Source organism: Pelodiscus sinensis, chromosome 15, assembly GCF_049634645.1.
Source record: "Pelodiscus sinensis isolate JC-2024 chromosome 15, ASM4963464v1, whole genome shotgun sequence".
In the NCBI taxonomy this organism is placed as follows: domain Eukaryota; kingdom Metazoa; phylum Chordata; order Testudines; family Trionychidae; genus Pelodiscus; species Pelodiscus sinensis.
Genome location: NC_134725.1, coordinates 32,449,548 through 32,469,819, shown reverse-complemented (window position 1 = coordinate 32,469,819; position 20,272 = coordinate 32,449,548). Strand labels below are relative to the sequence as shown.

The following is a 20,272-nucleotide window of genomic DNA, read 5'->3' as shown; positions in this document are numbered from 1 at the left end:
ATTTCTGTACAACAGAAATCCAAGCAGCAACAATTTCAGTCCACTCTATCGGACCGTGGTAGCAAAAGCCTGGACTCATTTGGACCCAAAATATACACATCTTCTACTTTACAATTTCACATTTCTATATGGCTTTAGGCATATAGGACTACTGAAGTTACACCAAACTTTATCGCAGAGATTCCTGAGGCTAAAAGAGAACAGTACAAAGCACTGGTATTGGAGGGTCACACGATTGGCAGAACAGCATTGCAAGCTGCATTGGACAATGCTGATGAAGCTGCATGATTCACAGCAACAGAAGTAGTCATGAAAAGGGCTTCATAGTTTAATTCCATTCCATTCCCCAGAGAGATTCATTGTACAGTGGAAGAGCTTCCTTTCAATGATCAGAAGTTGTTTGCCGCTAACATCAGCGAAATTCTCCACTCCGTGAAAGACTCCAGAGTAATGCTTCAGTCCTTGGGAATCTACAACCAGGCACGTGGTAGAAGACAATTTTGGTATCAGCCCTTCCTGAAACCTCGATACCCTCTATATGCCCAACATTACAGCAGACCAGCACCAACAGAACAGAGGTGGAATAAAACAATGACACCCTTCCTCTACTGACTCCCAACAGTCGCAGTAGTCCAATAAGCAATTTTGAATATCAGGACAAGGGTCATGAGAGCCTCTCACCTATATCAACACCATCATTTCATTATCGACTACTACCCTTCTTTAACTGGCAACATATCACCTCTAACAACTGGATCCTCCAGGTCATTTAGAAAGGCTATCCCTTCATGTCTCTACCCCCTTCCAAGTCCTTTTGTGGCCTCTCTTCAGGGACCACTCCACAAGGCTCTATTTAAGCAAGATCTAGAGCACCTTTTGCACACGGGTGTGATTGGAACCTCTCTCCAACCTGAAATTCACTAAGGCAGTCTTTTCCACTGCTTTTCTGCCAGATCTGTAATCCCTAACCAGAAATAGCTTTGTAGTCACCTAATGTGAAGCACCTACGGGGACATCTTCTGAAGAAGAGGAGGAGGTTACTCACCTCGACAGTAACTGATGTTCTTTGAGATGAATGTCCCCATGGGTGCTCCACAACTCTCCCTTTCTCCCTTCTACTTTGGGATTCTGGTCTTCCCATGGCATCATTCTGGGGTACAGAAGGAACCGAGGAGCGGAGTGGGGGAATTATGCATGTGCAATGACTGCAAGCTAAGAGCGTGTAGCTGCAGGCATGTGCATATGCGGCCCCAGAGACACTGCTCTGAAATGTCTGATTTAAGGCTCAGTGGCAGCACACTGACCTAATGTGGAGCATCCACGGGGACACTCATCTCAAAGAATGTCAGTTACTATCGAGGTGAGTAACCTTCTCTTGTTTCCCGTTATCAGTGGGCATGTCCTGCAGTGGCAGGGAGCTAGTTAAATGAGATACTCTTGACTCAGATAATCAAGACTCAGATAATCTTGGCAAGTGATCTGCACTCCTCGCTGCTGAGGAAACCCACTCACCCCCAAGTCCACTGCCAAGCTGGTTTTGGGGGAATTTCTTCCCAATACTTTAAAAGACAGTCAGTTATACGTTGAACATGTGAGCAAGAACCACTTAGCCAGGCCTGAGAGAGAATGCTTGGCACCAACTCAGAGCCCTGATTAACCCCATACAGTGTCCTATCTCCAGATGTGTCTATCCTTGATACTACAGAGGAAGTAGTTTTATTTTAAATACTCCCTTGAATATGTGGGGATAACGATGGGGATGGAAGTATCAGTTCCTGACCATTCCAAAACATAAGCTTTAGGAACATAGAACTCTGTAATCCCTATGTGTTTATTGGTTAAATTTTAAAAAAGAATAGAACTTTAATTTAAAAAAATAAATTGCTGTGGTGATATGTGAATCAGAGGTAACTTGAGCACTACTACTTATCCACTGCCTTAGGAGAAGTAGGGCAATCTTGTGGCTCCAGCCTATAACTGGATAGGGGGAGTCCTGAGATCTAGTCCCAGCTCTGACACACATGTCCAGTCACTTTGAGCAAGTCATCTCGCTGTGTCTGAGTTTCCTCCTGAGAAGTGTGATTAATAATGTTTATCTATTTTACAAGGATGTTGTGCAATTAAGTTATGTAAATCTCTTTGATGTTCTTTGATAAAAGGCATTCTCATGTAAGAGCAAAGTACTATAGGTTGGACCTATAGTTCAGCACCTTCGATACCTGACCAGTCCCAAACAAGGTAGTTTACCAGGCCATGAAAATACAGTGCCAGCCCCTTGCCTCAGCCTAGCTTGGCTACTGGCTGCGGCAGGGCTGCCAGTCCCACTGTTGCTGCCCTAGCAGGGTGCCTGGCACTGCTGCTGCCAGCCCCACAGTTGCCACCCTGACAGGGCTTCCAGCCCCACTGCTGGCCACTGATCCTGCTGTTGCCACTCCAGCAAGGTTCCTAGTTACTGCTGACACCTTGGCAGGCCCCCTGGCTCCAGCATGACTCCCAGCTGCTGGCCCCCCTGTTTCCAGCCCAGCTGGGGTCTGGGCCCTGGGCCCTGGCAGGGCTCCCGGCCACCAGCCTTCCTGCTGCAGGGCTCCTGGCCACCAGAACTCTCTGGTCCAGCAACATCCATGGTCCCAGTTTACAGAGCTTCAACCTGGATAATAAAAGTTAATATAATACAAGTTTCTACAAAACATTGCAAACAGCAGTTAGCCATTCCATCCCCAAGTGAGTCAGGTAAGTAGAAATAAATTATTTCCATTTATCAAATGGCTAAACAGAGGTATAGAGAGCTATTTGAACAGGATATTTCATTTTCTGTAGTTCTATAAATAAGGCCATTTTATTTAAATTACAAATGTCCCTTTTATGTCTCGTTTCAGTTTAAACGCTATGTTAATAAGCTTCGAAGCAAGAACACGTTTTACAAAAAGAAGCGTCTAGAAATAGCAGAAATTACAGCTGAGTACGGTATCCTGCAGAGAACAGAAGAACTCCTAAAACAACGTCATGAGGCTATTCAGCAACAGTTGGTAAGGCAAAATTCTCCCACTCCCATACGTCCCAGCCACAGTGATAATCATCAATACAATGAAATGGACATAATTGGTTTGGAATTTTGTAATGTGTTTTAATCTTTAAAGCTCTCTTACAATTATTAGCTAAACACTGATAAAGTGTCCTTGATATAGTAATTGTTTTAATCTGCCAGTTATACTCAGCTATTGTATGTCATGACTAGAAATAGTTTCTTATAGACAGTTGTACACACACTACTTTTTTTCTTGAGTGTGACTGGCTTAATCTTACACTCAAGGGAAGTCATTGGCAAAATTTTTATTGTCTTCCACAAAAGTGGGAGGAGATCCTTAATTAGCTGGAGATAAGATGTAGTATATTTTGAGGGCTTTAAAACTACTTTATCAACTATAAGGCACAGATAAGCTTTCTGCGATAGTGGAATAGTATTTAAAAATGGCAACAATGACCAGGCCTTAAGAAGCAGAGTACTTCACAATGATTCCTGAAGTTAGAGAATATATATTACTCAGAAACTGAAAACTAGCCAAACTCTGCTTCTACCATAAACAACAAGAAGAGTCCCCATGACAATCAAGGGCAGCAGAATATGTTTGAAGACAGAGTTTAAGTCTCCAGGAAATATACAACAAGATAAATAATGTATATTAGTTACCCTGCCATAAAAACACAGCATTGGAAAATAGAGTTACAAAACAGTTCAGAAATACTGTATTTTGTTCTCCTTTAGATAGTGGGGGGAAGGAGGTAATAGAATTTGCTATATTTACAATAGATTATCTCCTCCAAAATAGGCATCTCTATTTTTATATATTTAATTACTGCATATAAGGTCTGATCAAAACCCCATTGACGTCAATAGAAAACTTCCTTTTGACTTCAGTTGGCTTTTTAGACATCTTGCGAAAAGTATTAATAACCTACCAGTTGAATAGAATGGCAGATACTTTAGTTAGGTCTTATGGCAGTCATACAATTTCATCACTCTTAAAATAAACTGTTTCCAGCACTTAGCTTCACTTCCAGCATTCTTTAAATATTTCACTTACATTAGAGAACTCACTTCATGGTCTGCCAGAAAATATCCTCAAATTGTGTACTTATTTCCTATGTCCACAGCAAGCTATTGAGGACAAGAAAGGTATCTCTGGATACAGTTACACACAGGAGGAGTTGGAGAGAGTATCTGCGGCAAAGAGTGAGATGGATGAAATGAAGGGACGAACGTTAGATAACATGTCTGAAATGGTGATTTTGCCTAATTTAACTACTGTATTTCTGCAGGCTAGATGTTTAATTTTAGAAAAAAATAAAACCAAGATTTAGGGATGTGAAAATGTACTTGTGTACGCGGTTATATGCAGCTCCCCCTTGTTCTCCTGCCAAGCCATCTGCTTCCCCCCTCCCATGCTGCAGCCTTTGTATCAGAGGCAGCAGTGCAAGTAGGCAGGCAAGAGCTGGTATGCGTGGGAAGCAGGCTTTTAAGTGGTTACACATTTACAAAAATAAACGCATTTTAACATCCCTACCAGGATTAACATGTCTATCACAAGTTTTAAAATCAAATGCAACGTGTTTATAGAAATACATTTTGTAATAAATATTTTGGGGCAATGTACAGCTACAAAGTTGCCCTGACAGAGGTTTAGAAAAATTGGGCATGTGTCCCTTTTGGATATTCAAAGAATACCTTTTTTTAAAAGTGCATGTGTTAGCAGTGTTTCTTGATTGCTTTTCCTTTAGAAATGCTAGGGGTATCTAGTTTGGGCTTCCTTGGTTTGACATTTTTGTAATTTTTAAAATATTGTTATGATTTCATATTTTTTTATTTTATTGGTAGTATTTGCACCTGTTTGAAAACATGGAATTGAATTGAAAGTTAGACTCCCTTTTCCAAAATGTTATTTCATCACTAGAAGTAAATAGTTGTTAAAAACAAAACATAATGAGTTTTAAAAGCCTGACTAATCCCTTCCCCTCTCAATTGCTCAACTTTCAACTGTCTTGAATCTTGTGATGTCATTATTTAACTCATCATGCAGTCTTGCAGACAAGACAGGACTAGAAATACTAATGAAAAATCATACAGAAAAAATGTAAAAGTCTTTCAAACCTTTTTTATTTATGCATAATAAAGAAGCAACAAAAAAGGATTTTTTTTTTTTGCTGGTCCCTTTTTAAACTGACTGAAAATAAAAAAGCATTCTTCTCAACCAGAGGCTGGATGTGATTTGAACTGTAAGGCCCCATCATTTCATTATTTCAAAGTATTTCTATTTTTCAAAGTCTTTTAGAATAATTTCTAAAGCAATCATAAATACCCTTGGAAAAAACTAATAGTTGCTGAACCAGTAATAGATAGCCCCAGGGTAGGAGGGATTTCCTGCTCTGGAATGTCCCATCAGAGGAACAATAGAGTGCTTGGATTGTTTTTATCTATCTATCAGGGGAAGCCCCAGCTTGTCATCACATTTGCAGAAATCTAACCTTGCAGTACAGGGGAGAGACCACCTGCTGAGTGTCTAGGGATTGGACTGAAATTAGATTGATGAAAAGCAAGAGAATCATACAAATTTATTCTGAAACAAGAGATTGCCATAAATGAAAAAAGGTTTGACCCTCATAAATGTTCGAGGTTCTGCTATCTATACAGTGCATAGTGGTCCCTCTTTATAACACTTCATTAAAAAGGTTTTTGTAGTCTTAAAATATAATTCATAATGGTCCCAATCCAACTTTCATAGAATCATAGAATACTAGGACTGGAAGGGACCTCAAGAGGTCATCGAGTCCAGACCCCTACCCCCATGGCAAGACCAAATACTGTCTAGACCATCCCTGATAGACATTTATCTAACCTACTCCTAAATATATCCACAGATGGAGATTCCTCAACCTCCCTGGACAATTTATTCCAGTGTTTGACTACCCTGACAGTTAGGAACTTTTTCCTAATGTACAGCCTAAACCTCCCTTGCTGCAGTTTAAGCCCATTGCTTCTTGTTCTGTCCTCAGAGGCCAAGATGAACAAGTTTTCTCCCTCCTCCTTGTGACACCCTTTTAGATACCTGAAAACGGTTATCATGTCCCCCTCAATCTTCTCTCTTCTGAACTAAACAAACCCAATTCCTTCAGCCTTCTCTCGGAGGTCATGTTCTCTAGACCTTTAATCATTCTCATTGCTCTTCTCTGGACCCTCTCCAATTTCTCCACATCTTTCTTGAAATGCGGTGCCCAGAACTGAACACAATACTCCAATTGAGGCCTAACCAGCGCAGAGTAGAGCGGAAGAATGACTTCTCGTGTCTTGCTCACAACACACCTGTTAATGCATCCCAGAATCATTTTTGCTTTCTTTGCAACGGCATCACACTGCTGACTAATATTCAGCTTGTGGTCCACTATAACCCTAGATCCCTTTCTGCCGTACTCCTTCCCAGATAGTTGCTTCCCATTCTGTATGTGTGAAACTGATTGTTCCTTCCTAAGTGGAGCACTTTGCATTTGTTTTTATTAAACTTCATCCTATTTACTTCAGACCATTTCTCCAGTTTGTCCAGGTCATTTTGAATTATGACACTAACCTCCAGATTAGTCGCAGTCCCTCCCAGCTTGGTATCATGTGCAAACTTAATAAGCGTAGTTTCTATGCCAATATCTAAATCGTTGATGAAGATATTGAACAGAGCCGGTCCCAAAACAGACCCCTGCGGAACCCCACTTGTTATGCCTTTCCAGCAGGATTGTGAACCATTAATAACTACTCTCTGAATGTGGTTATCCAGCCAGTTATGCACCCACCTTATAGTAGCCCCATCTAAGTTGTATTTATCTAATTTATTAATAAGAATATCATGCGAAACCGTATCAAACGCCTTACTAAAGTCTAGGTATACCACATCCACCGCTTCTCCCTTATCCACAAGACTCGTTATCCTATAAAAGAAAGCTATCAGATTGGTTTGACATTATTTGTTCTTTACAAATCCATGCTGGCTGTTCCCTATCATCTTGCCACTTTCCAAGTGTTTACAGATGATTGCCTTAATTACTTGCTCCATTACCTTTCCTGGCACAGAAGTTAAACTAACAGGTCTGTAGTTTCCTGGGTTGTTCTTATTTCCCTTTTTATAGATGGGCACTATATTTGCCCTTTTCCTCTGGAATCTCTCCTGTCTCCCATGATTTTCCAAAGATGATAGCTAGAGGCTCAGATACCTCCTCTATCAGCTCCTTGAGAATTCTAGGATGCATTTCATCAGGCCCTGGTGACTTGCAGGCATCTAACTTTTCTAGGTGATTTTTAACTTGTTCTTTTTTTATTTTACCTTCTAAAACTAGCCCCTTCCCACTCGCATTCACTATGTTAGGTGTTCCTTCAGACTTCTCGGTGAAGACCGAAACAAAGTCATTGAGCATCTCTGCCATTTCCAAGTTTCCTGTTACTGTTTCTTCCTCCTCACTGACCAGTGGGCCTACCCTGTCCTTGGTCTTCCTCTTGCTTCTAACGTATTTATAAAAACTCTTCTTGTTTCCCTTTATTCCGGTAGCTAGTTTGAGCTCATTCTGTGCTTTTGCCTTTCTAATCTTGCCCCTGCATTCCTGTGCTGTTTGCCTATATTCATCCTTTGTAATTTGTCCTACTTTCCATTTTTTATATGACTCCTTTTTATTTTTAGATTATGCAAGATCTCGTGGTTAAGCCAAGGTGGTCTTTTGCCATATTTTCTATCTTTCCAACACATAGGAATAGCTTGCTTTTGGGCCCTTAACAATGTCCCTTTGAAAAACTGCCAACTCTCCTCAGTTGTTTTTCCCCTCAGTCTCGATTCCCATGGGACCTTACCTATCAGATCTCTGAGCTTACCAAAATCCGCCTTCCTGAAATCCATTGTCTCTATTTTGCTGTTCTCCCTTATACCCTTCCTTAGAATTGTGAATGCAATGATTTCATGATCACTTTCACCCAAGCTGCCTTCCACTTTCAAATTCTCAACTAGTTTCTCCCTATTTATTAGGATCAAATCTTGACAGCTTCCCCCCGGGTAGCTTTTTTCAACCTTCTGAAATAAAAAGTCTACAATGCAGTCCAAGAACTTATTGGATAGTCTGTGCCCCGCAGTGTTATTTTCCCAACGTATATCTGGATAGTTGAAGTCCCCCATCACCTCCAAATCTTGGGCTTTGGATGATTTTGTTAGTTGTTTAAAAAAAGCCTCATCCACTTCTTCCACCTGGGTAGGTGGCCTGTAGTAGACTCCTAGCATGACATCACCTTTGTTTTTAATCCCTTTTAGCCTAACCCAGAGACTCTCAACACTTCCGTCTATGTCCATCTCCACCTCACACCAAGTGTGTTCATTTATAATGTATAAGGCAACACCTCCTCCCTTTTTCCCCTGTCTATCCTTCCTGAGCAAGCTGTACCCTTCTATAGAAACATTCCAATCATGTGTATTATCCCACCAAGTTTCTGTGATGCCAACAGTGTCATAATTGTACTTATTTATTAGCCCTTCCAGTTCTTCCTGCTTATTTCCCATACTTCTCACATTTGTATATAGGCATCTCAGATCCTGATATGACCTTGCCTCCCAGTTTTGCACTGACCCTCCTTTCTCTGTGCCATTGTAGCCCACGCTCCCTCCCATTTCCAACCCATCTTCCAGGTCCCCATGTTCTCCACTTACCTGTGGGCTTTGCTCACCTGTCCCCGTCGAATCTAGTTTAAAGCCCTCCTCACTAGGTTAGCCATTCTGTGTCCAAATAGAGTCTTCCCCCTCCTCGAAAGGTGGACGCCATCCCTGCTTAGCAGTCCTTCCTGGAATAGCATCCTATGGTCATTGAAGTGTGTTCATCCATTAAGTGCAATGAGCATTGGATTGGATTATGTATTCATAGAAATGCTTCCTCTTTATTATACACTGTACATGATACCTAGTTTTCAAAAACAAGGTCTATACTAGGAGTGCTACATTGGCATAGCTGCACCATTATAGTGCATCTGGTGAAGATGCCCTGTATCTACAGAAAAGCATTCTCCTGTCAGCATAATTACTTCACCTCCACAAGAGGTGGCAGCTATGTCATCAGTAGATAGTGGTTAGGTTACTATAATTTGCATCCACTCAGGAAGGGCATCTTTTTCACATCGCTGAGTTAGTTAAGTTAGATTGATGTAAGCAATAGTGTAGACCTGGCCTTGGAGAGAGAGAACTAAATTTAATGTAAATGTGTAAGTTTGTATCTATCCCAATGAAGAAAGTTATAAAATAACAGTAGAAAAATTCATACTCTTATAAAGTAATATGTATTTATTTGTAACTATTCTCTTTTTTGTGGCCATCTTATAGATAAGTATATGCAACTAATGTTAGAAACTGACTAGAACTTTCAGCATTTTTAAGTTCTTATCAGGGTCTAACAAGCCATATACCTGAAATAAAAAGGTTCAGACACAAGGCTCTTTTCAAAATAACTTCTAGGCTGAGGAAGGCATTATGTTGCATAAACTGTAGGATAGAATTTATATAGAATAAACAAGCAATTCAGATCATGAAAACAGAGCTGGGGTGGTTTGTGATGGTCCTCCTATTATAAAATGTACCATTACTTAATTATCATTTGCATATTATTTATTTTACATAATATATTATTTAGTCTCTTTTCATACTTGTTTTCCTTCAATATGTTTGCTTTCCTTCTCTTTAACCTTCCATTTTTAATAATCTGACTTTTTACTAATAGCATATTCATATAATGCCTGTTCATATATCAGGTAAAAAAACTGAATGCTTTGGTGGCAGATAAGAAGTCAAGCCTAGCTCCAGTTATCAAAGAATTGAGACAGTTGCGGCAAAACTGCCAGGTTAGTAAAAATGTTTAGGAATATATACTGTAATGAACATTTATGTGCTGTATGTGCAATGGGACAAATCTGTAGAAATCCCCGCTAAATTTTGCTTTGCAATTTTGCCTATGAAGTCAGGGCATATCCAGATTTATCACAGTATTAATGTGTTTAGTTTCAGTGGAGTTACAGCAGCATAAAACTACTGCCATAAGTGGCAAATCAGATCTGTAGGTAAGTCTGTATGTAAATTGCCTTTCATAAATTTGTGTTAAAACTCCTTGGATGTGCAGATTTAGAGGCTGATTTGAGGCCTCTATGAAAATTTAAGGCATGTGTTATTTAAGTTTTATTCTTAGTTATTGGCATCCAGAGAGCTAGACCTTATGATGGTACATGTCTATACTGTCTTGTAGATTTAAACAATTTAGTTGTAAACTTTGTAGGGTTCTTCTCCCCCATAGAAATATTTAAATTACAACTCTTTTAATTGCATGATAACTTTCTTTATGAGTGTATGGAAGGCAAAACCACAAATATACATACAGCTGGTCCCCGAGTTGCGAATGGTCGAGTTATGACTATTCGCATTTACGACCAAAGTTCCCATGGAGCGGTCGTAAAGGCGGTCCCTGAATTACAAACGCGATCTGCACTTACGAAAACCGCGGTCGCTATGTAACTCAATGGGGTCTGAGTTATGAATGGATCGAGTTACAATCCAGTGTTTGGTCCGTAACTCGTTCATAACTCGGAGAGAGGCTGTAATTTTTAAACCTCTGTTACCTAATACAAGACCATAATCACCTTGGAGGAAATCTGTAAGGTGTAAAAGAGGTAAACTCGGGTGAAACACTGGTTGAGAGAAATGAATTTTCAACATGAAGTGCCTAAAGGGGTCTGAAACAGTGTTCTCTGTAAAATGGGTACTCCAGAGAGATTCAAACACCTCCTAGCTGATTAGCAGAGGGCCCACAGCTGACAGCATGTGTGGTGGTGCACATATACACATCTCAGGACACAACAAAATTTATTCCGTACATAGATGGAAAAAAAAAATAGAGCTGCTGTTCTCAAATTTTTTGGCCTGTGGACCACCCAGCTCAATGTAAACCTTTCCATGGATCACCATTTGCTAATGGAAACTTACCACAAATTAAATAATTACACCTAAGCCATTTTGTTAGTGCTGCAGCTGGGGTGACTGGGTTAATTTAAATTATTAAATAGATGAAGCATTTTAACTTTCTTATGCTAGTTTATCAAACTTCATCAAACTTAATTTTAAATAAAGTAAAATATTAATTTATGTCCAACACAAAAGGTTTCAATATTTTCTTTATTTATGGTATATGTGTGGAATCTTTTTTTGTCAGGCCCACTGACCCACAGAAAAATCAACTGGGGACCACACAAGTGAGAAGCAAAAAAACTAGTCCAAAACCCCTGAATCCTCACTGATGTGGCCCCCAACTGAAACACCTCACTCCTCTGATGCTCTAGCCCCATGAGCAAGGGAAATGGACAGCGGGACTGAGATTCAGGGCTTCTTAAAGGCCAGATTTTCTGGGATTCCAGAGTTAGTGGATTTTGTGGACCCCCTGTTCCTGGGGTAGGAACAAAAATGAGGGGTTCAGTGTGCGGGACAGAGCTGCCACAGTGTGGGATAGTGATGGGGTGCAGGAACTGGGAGGGAGGTGCAGAAGGAGTAGGGATTTAAGCAACTAGTCAACTAGTTGAGTATCCGATAAGCAAAGTGATGCTAGTCACTTCTCCCCCTTGCTGCCTCTGTCAAAGAGAGGCAGCTGGGGAGTAGGAGTAGGAGCTGGTGCTGGCGGAAGCTAGCTTAAAAGCTGGTTCCCTCCAGCATGAGCTCCTTGGGGCAGGGAAGGTAGAGCACAGCAGGAAATGGCATGAGTGGGAACTGAAGCAGTCTCTGTTGGCATGGTTCTGCTGTGATTCTGCTTTTGAAATGTACAAGAGCCTTGATGGGGCTCTTGTACATTTCAAAAGCAAAAGCTCCACAGGGAGCATGGGGCCAGTGGGGATTCCCCTTTTGAACTGTAACAGTTTAAAGATGGAGCCACCCTTATCGACTACTTGAATAGATGGAAATCCCATTGAATATTCAATTAGTTAATCTAAATTTAATATTCCTAAGGGGGTGAGGGTGCAAGGTCTGAGTGGGAGGTAGGGTGGAGAAGTAGGCTGGGATTAGGGTGTCTGGCCTGGGGGAGTGAGCAGGAGCAAGGAGAGTGCAAAGAGCAACCGTAGATGCAGGAGCAGGGTGGTGGTAGTTGTCTGGCCAGGGCAAGGGAGATGAGGCAGAGAGTGTTTGGGGCTAAAGCTGTGGGCCAGAACGGCTGAGGGGATTCAGAGAGATGGGGAGCAGGATGCCACTGGAATAGGACTGGGGTCAAGGTGGTAGTGGGGTTAAGGTTGATGGAGTGGCAGGGTGGCTGAGTGCGGTACAGCCGGGGTAGGTGGCCCAGGATGTCCAGCCCTGCAGGGGATGGGGTCCTGCATGGGTCCAGTCCATGGCACCCTAAGTCCCCATGAGTACAAAGCCCCAAAGGGCCCCAAGCCTCCACCTGCTTCCTGTGTGTGTGCTGGGTCCTCAGCCCCAGTGTTGTCTCCTCTCACCACTGCTGGGTGTGGTGCAGCTCAGCCTGCTGCTGGTGAAGGGGGGGAGCATTGGCCACTCATATGCCATGAAAACCCGTCCCACCTGGCCAAGCCCTGCACAGCCCAACCTGCTACCTGCCTCACGGGACCAACTGAGTGATGCACCACTCTTACCATGTCAGTGATGTGCCTTTGGCCTGCACCAAGGGTGTGTGTGAGTTTGCTTTCTTTGTCTCCCTGCCTGCGGGATTTGATGCTGCATTGTCATGGTTGCGTGCCAGCGGTGAGGAAGCAGCTCAGCCTCCCCGCTGCATGGTGGAGAAGGGGGTGAAACTCCTGCTGTGGACCACCTGGAAGGCAGCCGTGGACCACTTGTGGGCTACAGACCACAATTTGAGAACCGCTGAATTAAAGGAAACACTTATCTGGAACTCTCAAATCAGCAATATAACCATACTGTCAGACTGAGGTTTTTTTCCCTCACCATAGTAATTCTATGATAATGAGATCAGAACAAAACAAAACATAATTAAATAGTTATAACTGAACACACCTGTACCATCTTATGTACCGATCCTTGATGATGGGCAGATGTATCCATTTGCTTTTACAGGGCAGTAAAAAAAAAAAAAGGTCATCCAGACCCTCAACTTGTGTATACTATCCCAATCAAGTAAATAGAGCTCTGCCTCTTTTTTCCAGCTAAAGGTCTAAACACATTCTTTTCATAATTAATTTTAAAACAAGTGTCTGCAAATGCAGAACTATACAGGATATTTTATATACAAGTAACCAATATATGCTCTTTATAAGAAGACCTATGGTATCTTATTGGTTGCTAAAAGTTTAAATGCAATATCAATTTTTCTTTATGCAAAGGCCAACCTTCTATTGCTTTATAAAGTAAATAAATGTTGACAAAACTGTTTTGATATGGAACATAATTGATCTAAACTATCTTGTAAGATTAATGTTTAAAGAGCAAGTAAAATGTTTACACATTGTGAACAAATTAGAAATTAAGTCCACCAAGTCCAAGACTAGATACAAATACGTAAAGGAAACTTGAATGTTATGTTGTAGTTTATACTGCTGATCTTCCAAAATGCAGGGCTAGAAGTGATATCCTTGTAATTATGCTCATGTTTGCTTGGTTTATGTAAGATGCTTTATGTTCCAATAGCTTGGACAAGAATTTACATGCTTAGGTCCATATGTTACTAAATTGGTATTTTCATTTACATGACCTTTGCATGTTCCACACCAGGAGTTAACCCAACAATGTGATGAAAAAAAAGTCCAGTATGACAGCTGTGCAGCAGGTTTAGAAAGTAATCGTTCCACGCTTGAACAAGTAAGATTGTTATTTCTATATATATAAAAATTCTAGGAGGTATAGAATTCATTATGGGATTAATTCCCCATATCCTGCCTCTTCAGGGGAAGGATGGCCCAAAAACTGGAGCACTGGTGGGAGATCCAAACTTAATTTCCAGCATTGCTACAGACTTTCTGTGTGAGCAGCCCCTGTCCGCAGCTGCCCTTATCCACAGCAGGCGGAAGCTGCTTCAACCCCCACTGTTTACTGGTTAACTGAAACCAGAAAGCATTACCCATTTAGCATTAACGGTTCACATTCCTAGTACAGAATTCAAAGATTTTGATACCAAAGTAGTGAACAATGCTTTGCACAATAAGCAAAAAGAATTCAATTACTAATTCACATGAATGTAAGGGCCATTGACTGCAATCAGAATTCAGCAAACACAGTGATGGCTGGATGTTGCCCTAAATGCTTCCTGTTGTACTTCATACAATAATACTCTGTCTGCTGTAGACTTTCCAGGATGCTGCCCAATAAAATAAATTTTTTTCATGCTGCAGGAAGTAAAAGGGCTTCGTGAGGAGTGTATTCAGGAAGAAAGCAGCTACCATTATACTAACTGCACGAAAAGGGTAAGTCCACCAGAGAGAGTCTTAAACTTGTCACAGAGTGACACTCTTGCCCCTCTCCCAAGGGGAGCAGCCATGTCTCTGGAGCTTCTTGGGACCATGACCAACCCTGCATATCCTGCCATGCAACTGTGATTATACACCTACACCCTTCCCACCAGGGCAGTGCAGCCTCGCAGCTGGAGTCAGTAATAAACAGGTGTTGACCCTCCAGCTCAGGGATTGAGAAGGTGGTAGGGGGAGTCAGACCCTTCCTACTCAACTGGGTCCCAGCCCAGGGCCCTATTAGAAGTGGCACAGTCTACTGCTCTCTCAGCAGGGAATCCCACTGCAACACACTGAGCCACAATATCTCTGCCTGGGCTACTTCCTATCAGTCTTCGCTGGCTTCCTTTCAGGGTCCTTCCTCCATATCCCCTTCTGTGGCATGAATATCTCGCTGGCTGGTTTCCAGGGCTGTTCCTTCTGGCGGTTTGCCTGCAGGAACTTGGGCAATACCTCCTTTCTTCAGCAGCCAGCCCAGACTGAGCCACTCTCTAGGCCTTTATACCTGAGCTGCAGGTGAGCCTGGTTAAGCCCAGCTTTCCCAGTGCGGGCTGGTACACCTCATCACACTTGCACAGATGACAATATTTAAGGAAAGATGATATGTCTAAATTATGCTGTATGTTTCCTTTTAGAATCTAGAAGTACAACTTCAACGTGCTAAAGATGAGATGAAGACCTATGTCTCTCCAGATCCACAAGACAGAAGAAAATCAATAAGGTAAATGTTCTTGTCTGCCTCTTGCATGTTAATTCAGAGGATAGTTAAGACTGAAACTGAAGTTATACTTTTTTTCGTTAGTATGTGAACTGGAAGAAGGAATTCATCATCTGAGTTTAAAAATAACATTCAAAAAATAAGTTCCTACATCCAAAATATATTGTTGTATGCCCAGGAGTTCTCTCAAGCATACCAAAAACCTTTCCCTTTGTGTTGAATATTATAGGCCAGACAGTAGCTTTTAACTCCAAGCTCATGTTGGAGAAGGTGCAGAGATGTTTTGCTGCCGCCAAGCCTGAAGAGAAAGTATGGCTGAGTGAGACTGAGAGAGTCAGCCAGATTTCCTCCAGGGGTTCTTGAAAGTGCACATTGAAGCCATAAATCTATCACCTTTTTAAAGGAGTTCAGCACATCCTCAGATCCTGATCTAGCTAGCTCTAACATTGGTGTTAGAAAAGAGAAGTGCCTGTGCTCCATAGGAAAAATGTGTGTTGCTCCTTGTACCTTCTGATACCATCTACCCCATCAGACACAACTGGGTGCTGCTGGAATACAAATATTTATTATTAATAATAATAATAATTAATAAGTCACTTATGTGCAGAGAAGAAGTCAAATGTTGTTAGTACTCTAGATCTAAAATTAGGAACTGGTGCAGGAGAAAAGCAAGAGGGCAGGTTGAGGAAGAAGACAATTTAGTGAATGTAACTTTAAAACACAAACCAACCTTCAAGTGCTTCCCATCCCCTAACCTCATTGTATGTTTTATTCCTTTCCACCACTTGTCTGCCCTTATATGACTGGATGCTCTTTAGGGTAGAAACTGCATCTTCCACTGTGTATGGAAAGTGCAGGCTACCTAGGAAACATTACTGACATCTGTCTAAACATGGAATCAAGTAACTGGGCAAACAGAAGAGCAAATAGAGGAAATGCAGGAATTGAAACATATTGAGAGGAATTATGGGATTCTGGGCATTGTGAGTATGACTTGAATGGAACATTGCCACTTCCATTGCTGTCACTGTTTCACTGAACCTTTCCAAAACCTGAGAAAAGAAATTAGGCAAGATGATAGTCTATCTGAAATAATAAATGTTCTATTTTGACCATCAGTGAGTTCAAAAAGCATTCACATTTATTAGTATACTGAAGATTTTCATATGCGGGTATTTACAAAACGCAAAATAGAGAAATTGTGTTTCTAGAATACCTTTCAGAATGTGTATGTATTTTTACTGGGCATTGGAATGTAAACAGAGTTTAAAATGAACTATAAATAGAACAGCACTTTCCTAATACAGTATTGAACAAAAAATGTCTTTATTCTGACCCTCTTTATTGGATATAAACTCTATGTTCCATACAGTCAGTACTAAGGAATGTGAAAAGTTAATTTTGTTCTCTAAAAATAAAGGTTGTTTTTTTTTTCTAATTAAGTTGCATTCTTTCCAGTCATCATTATAAATAGTAAAGAAAAAGGCTACCATGGAAAAAAAGAGGTGTTTTTTATCATTGTTGTGCACTAAATGGCTTTACTTAAAACAAACAAAAATACATTCTGGGACCAGCTCCTTAGTCGTGCTTGAGTAACATTCAGTGTACTTAATAGGAAGGAGAAGATTTTAGGTGGCTTTCCACTCTTTTGAGCTGATGGGAATAGCCAGGAGCTAAATTGGCCCCCAGTACAACTTAGAGCAGCCTGATGACTGTTCTAATTTGCACTGAGTAGACACATCCTGAGTTGTTAGAGCACAATGTGCACCATCCACACACTCTCTGATCCCTAACACATCTACTCTGCTGAGAAATCAAGAGTTGGATTCAGATGGAAGGGAGCCTAAAGAATATACTGTAGCTCAAAGATGGGGACTATGTAGGACAAACAGCATCATAGTGGATCCTCCACCCTTGCCTTATAATAGCCTATTAGGACAACCTGGTGTGGTTTATTGTATTTTATTCTTTTGAAGACTAGAATTTCCCCCTGCTGAGCAATTTTGGAAGTTCTTTAGATACTTGAAACACTGTTTTTCATGAACTATCTATCTCACTGTAGCTAAGAGAGCTTGTTTTTTTAATATCTCACCTATATTTGAAAAATATGTAAATATGGGCATAAAAGCATATCCGTATTTATTATGATTTACGTATCATATCCTGCTGTCAACTTTCACGTACATCAGAAGAATAGCTTCATCCACCAATGACAGCAAGAGGCCAAGATTTTTAATATTGGTTGTTCTACATCTATGTTTAGGCACTTTATTAAAAAGCCTGATTTTCAAAAGTGCTAAGCACCTAGCAATTCCTGTTGCAGATCCTTTGGAGTAGCAGGGTGCTCAGCATTTTGGAAATTAGGCCACCAGTGTTAGGTTTTGCCAAATATATATACAGGCAGTCCCCGGGTTACATGGATCCGACTTACATCGGATCCCTACTTACGAACGGGGTGAGGCAACCCCGCACTAGCTGCTTCCCCCCAGCAGACTAGGGAGACGTGAAGCAAGCGCCGCCCCCCCCCCAGCAGACTAGGGAGACGCGAAGCTAGCGCCCCCCCCTCCCCCAGCAGACACCTCAGCTTGAGAATAAAGGACTGAGGGAAGTGAGGTGTGGGAGAATAAAACTGAGCTCTGGAGAAATGTTTGGCTAGAGTTTCCCCTACAACACAGGCAGTCCCTGGGTTACGTACAAGATGGGGACACTAGGTTTGTTCTTAAGTTGAATTTGTATGTAAGTCGGAACTGGCTCCAGATTCAGCTGCTGCTACTGAAACTGACCAGGGGCTGACTACAGGAAGCCGGAGGCAGAGTTGCTCTGCCCCCAGCTTCCTGGAATCAGCCTGATCAGTTTCAACAGCTGTTGAGTCTGGAGCCTGGGACAGAACAGCTGGGGCGATGCCCAGTAGGTTCCCACAGGACCAACCCGGCAGCACCCCAGCTGCTCTACCCGAGGCGTCCCGCAACAAAAGCATGGTCTGCTGGGAGGGGGGGGGCACTAGCTGCGCCCTCTCCCCCCCCCCCCCAGCAGACCAGGGAGACCCGAGCAAAGCTGCACAGGCGGAGGGACCCTGCCACCCGTGTGGCTTTGCTCCTGTCTCCCTGGTCTGCTGGGGGGGTCCAGAAAAGCCGCTGGACCTCCCCCAGCAGACCAGGGACAACCGAGCAAAGCCGCCGCCTGGGCGGCTTTGCTCTTTTGCCCGGGAGCAAAGCCGCCCAGGCGGCGGGAGTCCCACTGCCTGGGTGGCTTTGCTCCCGGGCAAACGAGCAAAGCCGCCCAGCCGGCGGCTTTGCTCGGGTGTCCCTGGTCTGCTGGGGGGTCCAGCAGCTTTGCTGGACCCCCCCCAGCAGACCAGGGGGACAGGAGCAAAGCCGCCCAGGCAGCGGGGGTCCTGCTGCCTGGGCGGCTTTGCTCCCGGGCAAACGAGCAAAGCTGCCCAGGCGGCGGCTTTGCTCGGGTGTCCCTGGTCTGCTGCGGGGGCCAGCAGCTTTGCTGGACCCCCCCAGCAGACCAGGGAGACCGGGAGAAGCTTTTCTCACCCCGGAGGACACAGGCGGCGACCCGTTTGTAAGTCGGATCCGCGTAAGTCGGGGACTGCCTGTATGTACCAGTTCTGACTTACATACAAATTCAACTTAAGAACAAACCTACAGTCCCTATCTTGTACGTAACCCGGGGACTCTGTGTGTGTGTGTGTGTGTGTGTGTGTGTGTGTGTGTGTGTGTGTGTGTGTGTGTGTGTGTGTGTGTGTGTGTGTGTGTGTGTGTGTGTGTGTGTGTGTGTGTGTGTGTGTGTGTGTGTGTGTGTGTGTGTGTAATATCAAAACCGAATACTGATCGCCTTGCACTCCTGAATCTTCCCATTTGTTCCATGGCATTTGTAAAGAAGTATGGCACTGAGCAATCTCAGAATATTGGCAACTTGAATGCACTTTTAAAAAGGCTCTCAACCATGCATTTTTCCAGAGGGGATGTGCATCAGACTTTACTTGGGGAACCCCAGAAATCAAACCTGCTCTGAAAGCTAAAAAATGACCTCATCCATTGGTGAACAACATTCTATGTGAACTACACAATTACAGGGGTCAAAGAAGACCTGGAGCTTGATGATAAAAATGTTTCTTCATCTCATGCCTTGGCTTTCTTGTTTCAGGGCCCTTAAGATTTTGATGGTATCCCTACATTGGCTATACATTGTAAACGTTCTGCCATTTTCTATTTCTTCCAATGTGTACGGTTAATCTGTCCTATAATTTAGAGCTAATTAAAATTATAATTCAGTTATTTTGCACCTTCCTTAGAGAACAATACACACGAATGATCCTTGAACAAGAGAACCTTGGAAAGGTAAGGATGAATTGGATTTTGTTTTTACTTGAACAAACATGTTACAGTTTATACTTTTATTTGGTTGTGTTCAAAACTGTGCTCATCTTTTTAAAAAGCATATTGTAGACCACAAAGAAAACTTGATTACCATTGGCACCAGCAACTAATCCCCTGAAACCTTCAGAGTTTGATTTCCTACAGAGTATACCATGAGCTTCGTATAAAAGACAGTCAAACAGCTTAACACAACAGCACATTCCTTGTAAACCATCTGGATAAGAAACTGAAACATAGATGTAACAAACTGTCAGCTTAAATCTGAAGTCATATATAAAGCAGCTTGTCAAAGTCAATGAATTTCAGAGCTGTCAGTCTTATTTTTATAAAAGACTAATGATTATCTTCAGTGTAGCTATATTAAGACAAGCTGTTGTCCAGGTTTAGTTAAATATGAAGTTCAGGCTAGTGAAGAAGAGCTTAGCCAGACTATTTCAACAAAAATGTTTTCTTTTTTTCCTTTATCATTTTCTCTTTGAGTCAGTTTGCAAGTGAATGTTAGCTAGCAGTTTGTCACTATAATCAAATTAATTGTAGTTTCTCATGTAAAAGTTTAATTTCAGGATATATAACTTCATAGTCAGACTATTACAGATTGCAGCTTGATATGGAAAGTCTCAGTCAAGAAGTGAGCAGATTTTTTTAAAATACACTTTTACA

General features: G+C 42.0%; 1 protein-coding gene across 5 annotated transcripts in view; it reads left to right on the top strand.

The window, feature by feature from the left end:
• The window catches only part of IFT81 (intraflagellar transport 81), a 73,024-nt gene that overhangs the window by 50,936 nt on the left and 1,816 nt on the right, over nt 1–20,272 (top strand). For all 5 annotated transcript variants that reach the window (XM_075898600.1, XM_006135167.2, XM_075898599.1 and 2 more), the window contains exons 12-18: nt 2,877–3,026; nt 4,153–4,281; nt 9,812–9,901; nt 13,776–13,862; nt 14,393–14,464; nt 15,142–15,227; nt 19,528–19,573. In XM_075898600.1, the coding sequence (XP_075754715.1) occupies nt 2,877–3,026; nt 4,153–4,281; nt 9,812–9,901; nt 13,776–13,862; nt 14,393–14,464; nt 15,142–15,227; nt 19,528–19,573 (660 nt within the window). The remainder of the gene's footprint in view (nt 1–2,876; nt 3,027–4,152; nt 4,282–9,811; nt 9,902–13,775; nt 13,863–14,392; nt 14,465–15,141; nt 15,228–19,527; nt 19,574–20,272) is intronic.